Source organism: Astatotilapia calliptera, chromosome 12 (assembly GCF_964374335.1).
Source record: "Astatotilapia calliptera chromosome 12, fAstCal68.1, whole genome shotgun sequence".
Classification (NCBI taxonomy): Eukaryota; Metazoa; Chordata; class Actinopteri; order Cichliformes; family Cichlidae; genus Astatotilapia; species Astatotilapia calliptera.
Window position 1 is genome coordinate 2,711,276 of NC_137433.1, and position 13,932 is coordinate 2,725,207.

Consider the following 13,932-nt stretch of genomic DNA (forward strand, 5'->3'; position numbering starts at 1 on the left):
ATTTTCACATTTAAGCCATTCTAATGTGTGTGTGTGTGTGTGTCAGAGAGAGAGATAGACTCACTGATGTTGGGGCTGCGGATGGTTAGGTGATTGGTCTCTGCCATTAAGCGAGGGCTCAGGCTGGTCACCATGTGGTCAATGCGTTTGACCACATCCATGGGGCCGTTCACCACCTCAAACACAGACCACGAGCAGGTTAGCAGCAGTGACACGTGCCCACTATGGCCTGCTCACGGCAGTCATCAAACCAAAGAAGGCAGATCTCAAAATGGCCATTCATACAGTACTTTTATCCTCTTAACTGTTTCCCACACTGTTGCAGCAGAACTGGGCACGTACACACCTCAGTGGATGGGCCTATAATGCAGCGCACAATCAGAGATTTCCTGTTGTCTGTATTGAAAACCTGCATTCTGATTTCAATTTGCCCATTGAAGAACTGAGCCTTGGAGACAGCTGGGAGCAGAGCAAGAGAGGGAGGTTTATGGATGAGCACATGCACAGCTTTTTTAAATGGCTCATCATTGAGTCTGCGTTGAGTTGGCCTTGGAGCACTGCGAGTTCTGAGGGGGAAGGGAGGCAAAGTGCTGAGAGAAACACTTGTCATAAGGCAACCTTTATACAGATCCATACACATCAATAGTGCAGAAGCAGAGGAGGAAAAAATAACAGAGTCTGGTGACAGAGATGAGGGAAAACACAGTGCAGCGAGTGTGAACAGGGTTACATGGATGCTTTTACTCAATAATTAGAGAAAATTTGGGAAAATCTGGATGACTAAGCAATGACTTGGAGGCAGACTTTAAATTTATCAGCTCTGTTCTTCATCACTGAAGCTGATGTTGAGCTCTTGGAACAACACAAACCATAGAAGCATACTGTCCTCTGGTGGATTTGAAGGAAAATAACACCTATGTTCCTACAAAACCAGTCACTGGAGCGTAAGTGGGACAACAGCCTTTCTCTTGGTCCTCACACTTCCTCACATCTTTTGATACTGAGCAGTGATTAGACCAGTGCTCTCTTCACCAAATTATAAAGGTTGGGCAAAGCCAATCTAACATGTAGCATCTTTTATTTAGCATCTGACGAAGAAAAGAAACATCACCAATCCTGGATCAATCAAGAGTCAGCTGTCTCATTCTGGAAAGTGCAGCAGGCAGGGAACCACTTGTACAATTAATTAGTTCTCAAAGTTTAAAAAGTTATTTTAGCATAAAGCAGCTTCGCAAATTAGGGAATGTAGTCACAGGTGTTTACGTAGCAGTGAGGTTGTAATGCCTGGGTCCTGAAAGTGTGGCCCATGGACCATCAATATAAATATAATATGATGACCATAAATAATAGAAAGTGTACCAACAGTTATGAGATTCAGCAAAGCATAGTGACATCTAGAACAATTTCTACACGTCTTTAGTACATTTCAGTTTTCAGGTACAAGCACTCTCCTTTCTTGCCATTATCCCCTCGTTGAACCTGGGATTGGGTCATGTGACATGGACTGGGTTTTATAGCACTTTTCTACTCTGAGCACTCAAAGATTGTACGAAAGCTGCCTCATTCACATAAGCACTTTTTTTTTTTACACGAGTCCTTTCTATACTCTGACGGATGCATCGGGTTAGTACCCTGCCCGAGGACAATTGGCACGTAGGGGCTTAAGTTGCAGTGCCATTTAGCAGCGTTATGGCTTGAGTGTAAACATTCCTCCTCATTCGTTCTGTCCTGGCAGCCGCACATGGCAGCTTGTTATTAAGGTGGCTGGTTCCCCTGCTGTCCTCCTGGCTGCAGATGCGTAACGTTTGCTGTCTGTCCTACAGATTCAGGAGGTTAAACTAGCTGAATGAGCTACCTTCCTGAGGACCAAATGGTTCCATCAGATGTGTTTCTACTTCCAGGAGGTGATGCTCCAACTCAGGATGCAAGGGTAGACGTTCCTGAGCACCCTGGGTGGGAGTTTGAAGCCCTTTAATCATCTGAGGTACTCATCAGGACTATATCCCTGAAACTAATTTTATGTTAATTGCATATAAAATTCAATACATTTTCAATAGGCTTAACAAAAGGTTTGCAAATCTATATTTAACTGTTTATATTTAGGGATGCGACTTCTGTGGATGATACAAGTGTTACGTCTGTGTGTTTTTGGTGCTTTCTAAAGGTTAGTACTTCATACCTCAAATACTTACAAACAAAGGAAATACCAGAATTCGATCTGTGTGTGCATCATAGAAGAGGACAGTGAATTCATTTTTGCTTCTAAATGTATTTTGAATTTATCAGGATCAGCTCTTGAATAGAGAACCACACACACACTCTTAAATCCACTCCCACGGTGAATTTACAGATCACCAGTGAACCCACTATTTTGTTAGTTACTTTAACTCAAGTTACTTTAAATACATGTAGCAAAGGTTTAATTCCAAATATAGAGAGTACTAAACATCAAAACAAACAGAATAATCAGCGATGAGTTAAGCAGACGTTTCCTGCCTTGCCTCCATTTTAGCCACGTTGAGCGAGAGAGCAGGAGTTTGTGCAGCAGTTCTTCAGCATATACAAAGAATAATGACCCTTAAAGACTTGTTTCCCATTTAGAAGCTGCCATTATTCCATTTATTTGAAAATCTATTCCTACTACTTGAGCTTCGGATCCTTAAAGGAAGAGTGGGTTAAGGCTGACAACTACATTCTTCTGTCTGACTGTACAATAGTAATCAGGTCAGATGTAGAGTTATATATTGCACACATTTGGAAACAAAATATGCATTAATTCCCTGAGAGATGGAACATGATCCCTAAAGTTTAGAATAACTGTCGTAGGCTATGGTTTGGGCCACATCCCATTTTTCCTGGCTGTATCTTAATTGGCCCGTGGGGATAAATAAGGTCTTTCTGATTCTGATTCTGGCAAACTAGAAAAAGTATCCTGAACAATCCTGAAAGTAATCATTTGGCATCTTCTACCTTTACGTTTATTCTAATAACAAAAAGAGGGAAAGATTTTTTGGTCTTAGAGGAACTGGCTGTTCAAACAGAAGATGCTGAAGAGAATGATGACTGTGTTTATTTGTGAATGAGGGTAAATGAAGCTTTGAGTACTCAAGTAGAGTAAAAAAGTACTATGTAAGAATCAGTCCATTTACCCTTTATCCATCAGTTTCCTTCTGTTCACCCAATCCTGGAGTGCGGGCTTGCTGCAGCCTCTCCCAGCTATCACAGGCTGACAGGCCGGTACACCCTGACCAGGACTGCCACAGGGCAGGAAAACAAGGAACTCTAAGCACTTCTGGTACAGTCTGAATGACAAGTTGAGGTTGTGTAAAAACTTCTGATATTGCGACACTGCAGGTAAAAACACACAGTCAGTATCAGAGTCACTCCGTGTGAACTACCTCTTTGATGGCTTGCCACTTTAAGGTGTCTTCTTCACTGATGATGCTGTCAGCCAAGCTGATGAAGTGCTGGCTGAGCTCCTGTATGTTGTCCTGGCTGTAGTTAGTGTCATGGGTAAATGGCTGTGAGGGGACGTCTGCAGTTAGAGACAGAAGCTGTATGAGGGACATCATGTCTGCTGGCTGCAGTCCCTCGTCCCGGGTGTCCTCCAGGGCCTGGACAGAGACGTCAAGCAGGGCAGATGCCTGGGCCAGGCTGCTCAGCCCTGATGGCAGCATCAGCTAGGAGAGGACACAGCGACGCTGAGTTTTTAGTGTGATTAATATTTACTAATAACTTTCTGTGACATCAGGTTGAGTTCATGTGTTTTTATTGGTGTTTTCCTGTTGGAAAGTGGAAAAGGCCTGATAAAGAATAAGAAATCAAATTTAAAAAGTCTGGATACAGTCTGGACACAATTATTGTCACAATTATCATAAATAGCACAATAACAATATGATCACAATGTGTTTAGGAGGTGAAAAATAACAGTTGTGTTATTAGTCAGCGTCATCTCAGATTTATTTTTCATTTAAAAAAAATGCAGATTCATGTAGTTGGCAGGAGACACTAACTGCACAAAAGCATACAAAAAGAAAAAACAGTCTGATTTCCTAATGATAGCATGACCTGTATATCACTGACACACTATCAATATTTCATTTTCATATGTTGCAGTTACCCCTCCGTGAATCGCTCCCTTATCGTGGTGGAGGGGTTTGTGGTAGCGTCTCCCTACCAGGGGAGACCAGACAAAGAGTCATTCAGACCCACTATGAGCAGAGATCAAGGGAATTGTCTGCCTGCCTGGGGTAGGGTTACCGGGGCCCTGTCCTGGAGCCAGGCCCGGGTAGGGTGTGTGTCTGGTAGCAAGCCATTAGTCCGGGTACAGCCTGAAAAAGGGACATGAGCCCACCCTCTTGTAGACCCACCACCCTCAGGGGGCGCATTAGGGGTTGGGTGCAATGTGTTCTGGGCCAGGGGAGGCTAGGGGCAGAGACCCTGGCGGACCGATCCTTGTCTACCAGAACTAGCAATTGTTACATGCAATGTCACCTCTCTGGTGTGGAAGGAGCCTGAGTTAGTGCAGTTGAAAGGTCCCAGCTAGATAAAGTCCACCTCAACCCACGGTGTGGGCTCTGGAACCAGTCTCCTGATACTTTTCAATGCAAAGTATGTTACTAGATTTAAATAAAGATATAAAAAATGCAGTGCAGTTATAAAACATATAAAACATGTAGAAGTGTACCTGGCTCTGGTTGGAGAGCTTCATCAGCTGGCTCATGAAAGCAGTGGGCTGAGAGCTCTGAGAGTCACTCATCTGCTTCATCTTCAGGTAACGCTCTGTGCCAAAAACAATATGACATGAATGTAGGTGATATATAGTAAGAGCAGCATGCACTGCTGCTCACAGATCATTACTCAGTCCTGGGCCTGCTGCAACCTCCGAGAGTACAACACTAAACCCAAATCAAAAGTGACCTCCCGTACTTAGAGCTCAGATAGTGTGATTTAGTTACAGGAGGCAAAGAACTGAGACTTTATTACTCAGTATTAATGCTCAGTCGAGGACTGTAACTCCAGCAACCTTGCTTGAAACCATTTTTTTTTTTACCATAGATCAATTCTTTTGATCAACATTTAGAAGAAACTTGGGGGGGATACAGTGTAGGAAGTCAGTGTAGAAAACATGGAGGATCATTTTCATGGTCATCATGGTTTTGTTTTGTTTTTTGAAGGAGTACAGCATCAACTCCTCTAACAAAGCATCTTTACAGCTCATGTGTCAAAATGTTTCCAACACAGCTGAAAGTTGCATGCAAACAGGAAAGATGTGACCCTGACCTGATTTCAACGCTCAAATTTACAGTTTGTTCTGATGGCTTGAGCACATTTTTTGTAACTATTGGCTATTTTTGCAAAACTCTACACACAAATAAGAAAACTCTTCACCCAATCAGCAAAACATTGTAGTTTTCTTGTAAAAGTGAACAACCCTGCTTACAGTTTTTTCTGAATGCTTAAACCCTAACTGTGATTCCTGTAGCACAATCTCTAAAACTATTAATACTTGTAGCAAAACCACTCACTGAGTTTGCAAAACTAAAAGCACAAAAACTGCTTTGCACTCAGTTTGCAATTTTGTAACACACACTTTGCAAAACTGTAGGCACAATTCACTGCACAACACTCAATTACCAAATTTCCAACACACTCCTAGCAAAAGTATACACATGTATGGCTATCATTAACACTAATTTGCCAACTGTCTGGCACACTTTCACATGTGAAAACTTTTTTAGATAATTAGTTCACTTTGCAATCAGCCTAAGCACTATAATACAGGTAAGCTGTGTGTGCGGAGTACAATGGAGGGAGCAGAAAGAGTGAGAAGTAGAGGAGGCCGAGGAAGAGGACGTGGAGGTGAAGAAGTAGGATGAAGAGGACGACAAGGACAAGGAGGAGCAAGAGGAAGACGAGAAGGAGGGAGAGGAAGATGAGGAGGGGGGAGAGGAAGGGTAGGAAGAGTAAGAAATAGAATTGCTGATGACATCAGAGCTACAATAGTGGACCATGTCATCAACCGTGGAATGACCCTGAGGGTAGCTGGCCAACGGGTCCAGCCTAACTCGAGCCGCTACACTGTAGCAAGCACCATAAGGACATCTTGAAATGAGAATCGGTGAGTACAGTCACTTCGCACTAAGATTTGTAGCACTGCCATATGCCAATGAGAAACACACCAATACCATTGATGTAAAAATACTGAAATTGTTACTTTACAGAATTGCTAGATGACCAGATGCTGGGGCAGAGGAAGCATGTTCACTGCAGACCAAGTAACCCATATAGTCATTATGGCGATTGCAAATAATCCTATACTTGGAAATAAACACTTGTGTTTGTTTTGATGTGTTTGAATAAACACCAGTACTTGAAGTTTGGATCCCTCTATGCTTATGGATCTATGACAGCAGTATGAGCTCAAACTGACATAGCCTACCTTGTGCACAGAGAAAGCAAAAGCCAGATGTGTTTTGTATTCATACCATCAGTGTGCAGTTGGCGCATTGTGTGCTTAGTAGATGATGGCTTGTGTGTACTGTTTGATACGGAAACACCATTTTTACGAAGGTGTGGAGAGTTAATCTAGCTGTGTTTGCTTTTGCAAGAGAACTACAATGTTTTGATGATTGGGTGACAGGTTTTCTTATTTGTGTGAAGAGTTTTGCAAAATTAGCCAATAGTTACAAAAAATGTGCTTACAGTTTTTGCCCGTTGCTTGAACACCATGAACCCATGCCTAGACTAAAGTAACACAACGTGAAGCTGTTGTTACCATACCTCAAACACATGTACCCCTACCTTAAACAAAAGCGCTGCTTTGCACCCCAGTACCAATTATGCAACACACCTACTCCTTTATGCAACACACATGGTCCTGCATACTACACTCCATTTCATACATAAGACACTTCGCTCACAAAATGAAATTTCAGGGTGCCATTTGGAAAACACATGTATCCAAAATACAAAACACATGGGGTAATTGCAACCACTCAAATACACACCTGAAGGCACTTACTTGCAAAACCAAACACCAATTAGCCAACTACAAAAAGCCCTCAGCGTAGCCATTTCAAGAACTTTGCAAGCATGGATGGAGGGAGAGCAAGAGGAAGAGGAAGAGGAGGAGGAGGAGGCCGAAGAGGCCATGCACGGACCCATATTTCTGATGAAATAAGAGCAACTTTGGTGGACCATGTCATCAACCATGGCCTGACTATGAGGGAAGCTGGGCAGAGAGTCCACCCACATCTAAGCCGCTTCACAGTGGCATCTGTAATACGAACATTCCGACTAGAAAGCAGGTCTGTCTTCATCTCCATACCTTCTGCTCTACTCAGATGGTTCCATAGCACTGTTCTACAGTATATCACATTACCATATCAAGTGTACGGGGTGCTAATGCTCCTTTTGCAGCCAAAGTGGCTGATTCCTTATATTGAAGTACAGTGCTGTACAGTGGATGACACAGTACATACAGTAAAGTACTGTAAGAAAAATAAGCAAACCGATGACAATATGTGGTTGTATTTCTCCAGAATGACTCGAAGACCTTCTGGGGGAGGACGCCAACGCCTGTTCACACAACAGCAGGAACTTGCTGTTGTGGACCTAGTGAGGGCAGACAATGCCATCCGTCTCCACCAGCTACGACGGAAAATACTTGCAGACAGGCGAGTGTTCAGCAACATAGACCATGTGAGCATCACCACCATCAGACGCATCTTGGGTAAACACAGCATCACCATGAAGCAGCTCTACAGAGTCCCATTCGAGAGGACCAGTGACAGGGTCAAAGGACTTCGAGCTGAATATGTACGGGTACGTGTAACTGTCCCTTACATTTACAATAGAGTATTGGTGAAGTCCAGTAGCAGCTGAATATGTACCATATCAGTACCACATGGATCTATTCTGAGAGCTACACAGGTACCTGTGTGATGGGGTGAGGGTTCTGTATGTGTAGCACTGTAGTACAGTGATATGTTCCCCTTTTTTTCAGAGAATCTTGGCCATGGATGGAGCTGCACAGCCTCATGAATACATTTTCATTGATGAAGCTGGATTCGACCTGAGCAAAACAAGACGACGGGGTCGTAATGTAATTGGCCAAAGGGCAATTGTGCACGTCCCAGGGCAGCGCGGGGGAAACATCACATTATGTGCCGCCATATGCCTTCGAGGGCTTCTGCACCATCATGCAATACTAGGTCCATACAATAGCCAACACATACTCACATTTCTAGATGCTCTCCATGATATAGTTGTACAGAACAGACCAGATCAGCCCAGGTTTGTGGTGATATGGGATAATGTCAGTTTCCATCGGGCTGCTCTGGTCCAGGCCTGGTTCTCCAACCACAATCAATTTGAAGTGGTATGCTTGCCCCCTTACTCACCATTTTTGAACCCTATAGAGGAATTTTTTTTTCGGCTTGGAGATGGCGAGTATATGACCGCCAACCACATGCCCGCATGCCTCTTCTGCAGGCAATGGAACAGGCCTGCGGCGACATTCAGGTGACAGCAATCCATGGATGGTTTCGACATGCAGGAGGATATTTTCCCCGGTGCCTAGCGGGAGAGGACATTGCTTGCGATGTTGATGAGGTCCTGTGGCCAGACCCCAACAGACGGCGGGATCCATGAGCCCACTTATGCACAATTGTCATGGTTTTTTGTGTTTACAGTATAGTGTTTTTTCTATTGCAGTATTATTGTGTTGTTGTTGTTTTTTTTGCTTTATCTGAATTCATGGTACTGCAATGTACAATATTGGGTAGGTCTATTTGCTTTTTTGGTTGTTTGAAAATGTGTCTCCTGTAAATGTGCCTTCTGAATAAACAATGGAAATCAAAGACTGCAGTGTTTTATATAAAGAAGACTAGTGTGTTCCCCCTGCTCTGTAAGTGTTTGCATATGATGCAAGTATGTGTCATTTTGTCAACAGAGTTACATTTTGACAAAGGAATGTCAGGTTTTGACAGCAGAGTTTAGGTTTTGGGAGTAGAGTTTCAATTTGGTGCAGATGTGAATGGTATATTTCCCAGTGTTGTGTCATGTGTACTTGTGTGTACAGTTTTGGCACAGAGAGCGGAGTTTTGCAAAATGTGTTCAAGCAGTGGGCAAAAACTGTAACTCTCCACACCTTTGTAAAAATGGTATTTTCGTATCCAACAGTTAACACAAGCCATCACATTAATAAGCACACAATGCACCAACTGCACACTGATGGTATGAATAAAAAACACATCTGGCTTTTGCTTTCTCTGTGCACAAGGTAGGCTATGTCAGTTGGAGCTCATACTTCTGTCATAGATCCATAAGCATAGAGGGATCCAAACTTCAAGTACTGGTGTTTATTCACACACATCAAAACAAACACAAGTGTTTATTTCCAAGTATAGGATTATTTGCAATCGCCATAATGACTATATGGGTTACTTGGTCTGCAGTGAACATGCTTCCTCTGCCCCAGCATCTGCTCATCTAGCAATTCTGTAAAGTAACAATTTCAGTATTTTTACATCAATGGTATTGGTGTGTTTCTCATTAGCATACGGCAGTGCTACAGATCTTAGTGCAAAGTGACTGTACTAACCGATTCTCATTTCAAGATGTCCTTATGGTGCTTGCTACAGTGTAGCGGCTCAAGTTAGGCTGGACCCGTTGGCCAGCTTCCCTCAGGGTCATTCCACGGTTGATTACATGGTCCACTATTGTAGCTCTGATGTCATCAGCAATTCTATTTCTTACTCTTCCTACCCTTCCTCTCCCCCCTCCTCGTCCTCCTCTTGCTCCTCCTTGTCCTTGTCGTCCTCTTCGTCCTACTTCTTCACCTCCACGTCCTCTTCCTCGGCCTCCTCTACTTCTCACTCTTCCTGCTGCCTCCATTGTACTCCGCACACACAGCTTACCTGTATTATAGTGCTTAGGCTGATTGCAAAGTGAACTAATTATCTAAAACAGTTTCCACATGTGGCAGTGTGCCAGACAGTTGGCAAAATACTGTAAATAATGGCCGTAAATGTGTACAGTTTTGCTAGGAGTGTGTTGATCATTTGGGAATCGAGTGTAAAGCAGTGAGTTGTGTTTACAGTTCTGCAAAGAGAGTGCTGTGCAGTGGATTGTAGCTACAGGTTTGCAAAGTGTGTGTTACAAAATGGCAAACTGAGTGCAAAGCAGTGTTTGTGCTTTTAGTTTTGCAAACTCAGTCAGTGGTTTTGCTACAAGTATTAATAGTTTTAGAAATTGTGCTGTAAGAATCACAGTTAGGGTTTAAGCATTCAGAAAAAACTGTAAATGGCTTAAACTGGTGGAAGGTTAAATAAGTCACATCATGTACCAGACCTCTGCAGCGTACAGCCTGTGAGGCTCACCTCTGCTGCTCCTGCAGATGAAAGGCAGGAGATCCAGGCAGTCCGTCAGACCCAACTGTGGAAGCTCAGCTGACCAGCCCTGCAATGTTCTGCAGCCCTGTAGCTCCACCTGCTGGTGCACTGCTGCAAACACGTACCAATGGTCACACAAGACAAGAGTTAGTATGAAAAAAATATCTGAAGCCTTGTTAGGTGAGAATTAATGGACAGGGTATGACATTTGATTAAAGCAGAAAACTGAATAATGGTTTTCAATTATATCAAATTGCATCTGGGTAATGTGCAAACACAAATGAAACCTATCTTAGTGCTGATAAGAAAAAAAACTGCTCAGATCTAGTAAGAGGAAATATGGGGGAGTAGTCAACACTGCTAGGAGCTGTTCCTTCCCAAGCCGCCCCCCCACACACTGACTGAGCTCTGGGAATCCCCTGCAGTCATCCAGCCCTCCCTGCACACTTTCTTTCTGCTCGTTCTGGAAGCATCCCAGACTTTTCCTGTATAAATTTAATTCTTTGGTTTTATACTAAAGTAAGAATGTGACAGAAAGGCTTTTCTGTGATGCTTTGTGTAAGAACACATGAAAGAGTTATAAAGATTTTCTTTTTTGTGTAGACAGTACAGTTAGAATCAGTTCCTCCATAGTTAGAATAACAGGATGTAATTATTTTTCATAGTTTAATTTTACTGGTGACTATACATCAGTGAAATTTTAACTGTTTACTGTTATTTTACACAAGTATTTTTTGTCGCATTCTTAAAAAAGTAACTATTTCAGCCCCTTGACTGTTTTATCCAATGACTACCTTTTACATGGGTTACTGTCAGCTCAACTGTTTATTTGTTCTTGTAAGCTAGGCTGTCAGCCTGGTGGCCAAACCAGGTTGACTTTTGTTGTGAATTGCCACTAAGTAGATCAAACTGAATGAAGTGGATTCAGCTTTATTTCTGTGTTACACGTGGCCAGCTTAACCTTTACATAATTACTTTTTAGTCATTATTTTAGCTTTTGCAGTTCTTTAATAAAATGCACAGATTACGTTTAGCTGTCCTATTAACCTTAAATTTACTTACTCATCACAGCTGTTTAGCTGTTACAATTATTTAACATTTTTAACTATTTATTCATAATTTATTTGTCTTTCAGTTGCTTGTATGTTATTCTGTTTTAGCTGTGACATTTTGTTTATCTGTTACTTCTAACTAACCTACAATAATTTTAAATATTTACCAGTTTTAGATCAAATCTTTATAGTTTACTGGATAGTTTGCGCTACCTGGGACTATTTTATATTTCATTTTTTATTTTTTTAGTTGTCATTCATTTTTAAATTTGAACACTGTCTAATTATTACACTTCTCTGCTAGCTTTCAAGGCAGTTTGACTTTAACCGTCTGACATTGTGCATATTTTTAAAAAATCTACTTTACTTTGTATTCCTCCTTCATAAAGTAGAGCAAAAATCATCAAAGCAAGGTTGACAAGGCCAACAAAGTATACCAACATACAACAGCTCTTATTAGCAGAGAATAAATTTAAGTTATAGATTTTAAAAGGAGTCATCTTACCCGGGCAAAACAATCGGGCCTGCACCTCTTTGACCACAGGGTGGCTACTAAGGAGCTCAAGGTTCCAACTGAAAAGCAGGTCCTGGGTGACTGGTGAACATTCATTTAGCAGACGGACATGGTGTGATTCCAAAGACATGTTCCAGACATTTAGGTCAGTTATATTTCCAAAGAAAGGCTCTGTAAAATTCCCGCCAAAAGAGTCTTGGTCCTGCCCCAGGATCAGAATCCCATCACCGTAGATATCCCTGGAAGTGTCTGTGTCTGAGCCTGTGTCTTTCCTGTCTCCGTCCACATAGGTAGCCCAGTGGCCACCACTCTGCTGCCATGTGACACAGATTTGATGCCACGCACCATCATTTGGGAAGGATGCCTTGTATGGTAGGTGCTTCCCATGGATGATGAGCGCCAGCAAAATGCGACCCTGCATGTCTGCTTGGCCTCGCAGCTGGAACTCATTGGTAAAGACAGGTGCAGCGTAGGAAAATATGGTCGACACCTCACTCCACCATGGGTCCCACTGAACTCGAACACAAACACTGACAGATGAGAGGGCTGGGAAGGACTTGTTGACGTGTGCAAAGCCGTCACGCGACTCCTTTGGAAACTTTAGAGCTGAGAACTGCAAATCTGAAAGATGAGACCAAAAAGGTGTTTCACGTAAAACAAAACAAAACAAAAATCTGCAGCTTAAAACTGCGTTTTCACTCACACTGCTGGGAGAGCGCCACAGGCTTGGAGGCTACTCTGCTGGAATCCCTGACCCAGACGGAGGAATGAAGTCCAGCCTGCCGAAGCAGCTCCAGAACTTCCTTCTGGTCTGAGGTGATGAGAGAGCTAAACCGCCCTCTGCAGAAGCTGTCGGCCCTAGAGAAGGACAGCGAGTCATTGACCAGCTGGAAAGCCCAGTGTGGTGTCAGATACACCAGTGTTTCTCCTAGAAAGTCAGACATATACATGAAGTTTCATTAAACATGGATAATATAGAGATTTTATTTAGCCTTTAGTGGAGAAGCCAGAATTCTCACCATTTGAGCCCTCTACTCTTTCTGGCACGGCATGTGTCGGCTCACTTTCACATCCCACCTACAGGACAAAGGAAACCAGTTCACCAAAATACCAAATTAAAATAATTTGGATTTCCATGTTTTAAATGTTTGTTTGGGGTTTTTGTTTTTACATAAAAAAGGTAACAACAATGAAAAAATCACACATCAAATAATTTGTATCAATTTAAATCATTATGGAAAAATGAGAAGGTTATTACCTCAAACAGGAAGAGTATGAGTCCAGTAAGCAGGGTTCCCATCATCTCTAAGCCAGTGTAGCGTTCTGCTGTAATAAACCATTCAGGTCACCAGTGCAATTATGAATTATATTTCTGCTAAATCTAGATAAACGCCACTGATTATGAGCATTTAAGCCATAAACATTTCAGATGCTGCTGTGAGCAGTGCATGACAGTGCTGGTGGCAAGCATGTGTCACTCTTCCACAGCTGGTTCGCAAATATTCAATTTTTTCCCAGTTTATGGGAGATGTTAAATCCCTTCTTTCCTCCAACCAGTACAAAAAGTAGTGTGAGGTAATATGGGAACAAGATCCAGCTACTCCGGATAATGGAACCCAAATCCAGACGAGTACCGCTAATACCTCAACCACAGTGTTCGATATACCCTGCAGTGCAGTCTGATCTCCTGACTGGGAGAGAGCTGGCGATCCCAGTGCATCTGTCCAACAATCCCAGTCTGTCCTGCCTCCTCTTTGCGACAGACTCAAACTCCTCCCTCTCCTTCTGCCCTCCACCCTGAAACCATCGGGCTTTGTCATGCAAATAGAGCCATTTTTAAAAGAAGCCTATTTACGTAAGCAGTGTCAAGCATTTGCCAGAGAGAGTTCAGCAGCAGCAGCAGGGTGGCAGACATTTTTACTGTATGGGCCTTATTTATGTTTACTACAGAACACTTTGTGTTAAGTGG

At 42.7% G+C, this 13,932-nt stretch overlaps 1 protein-coding gene and 1 long non-coding RNA gene across 2 annotated transcripts in view; one reads left to right on the forward strand and one right to left on the reverse strand.

Moving 5' to 3' along the window:
- The window catches only part of adgrd2 (adhesion G protein-coupled receptor D2), a 59,296-nt gene extending 45,626 nt beyond the window's left edge, over window positions 1–13,670 (reverse strand). The window contains exons 1-8 of the mRNA XM_026186752.2: window positions 13,222–13,670; window positions 12,983–13,040; window positions 12,667–12,891; window positions 11,955–12,584; window positions 10,386–10,508; window positions 4,688–4,782; window positions 3,399–3,680; window positions 65–176 (exon numbers count right to left, since the gene is read on the reverse strand). Coding sequence (XP_026042537.1) covers window positions 65–176; window positions 3,399–3,680; window positions 4,688–4,782; window positions 10,386–10,508; window positions 11,955–12,584; window positions 12,667–12,891; window positions 12,983–13,040; window positions 13,222–13,266 — 1,570 coding nt within the window. The 5' untranslated portion in view covers window positions 13,267–13,670. The remainder of the gene's footprint in view (window positions 1–64; window positions 177–3,398; window positions 3,681–4,687; window positions 4,783–10,385; window positions 10,509–11,954; window positions 12,585–12,666; window positions 12,892–12,982; window positions 13,041–13,221) is intronic.
- Window positions 5,541–6,375, forward strand: LOC145432159 (uncharacterized). The gene is made up of 2 exons (XR_013912438.1): window positions 5,541–6,121; window positions 6,225–6,375. It is a non-coding gene; the product is annotated as an uncharacterized LOC145432159 (long non-coding RNA).
- Window positions 13,671–13,932: the final 262 nt, after the last annotated feature.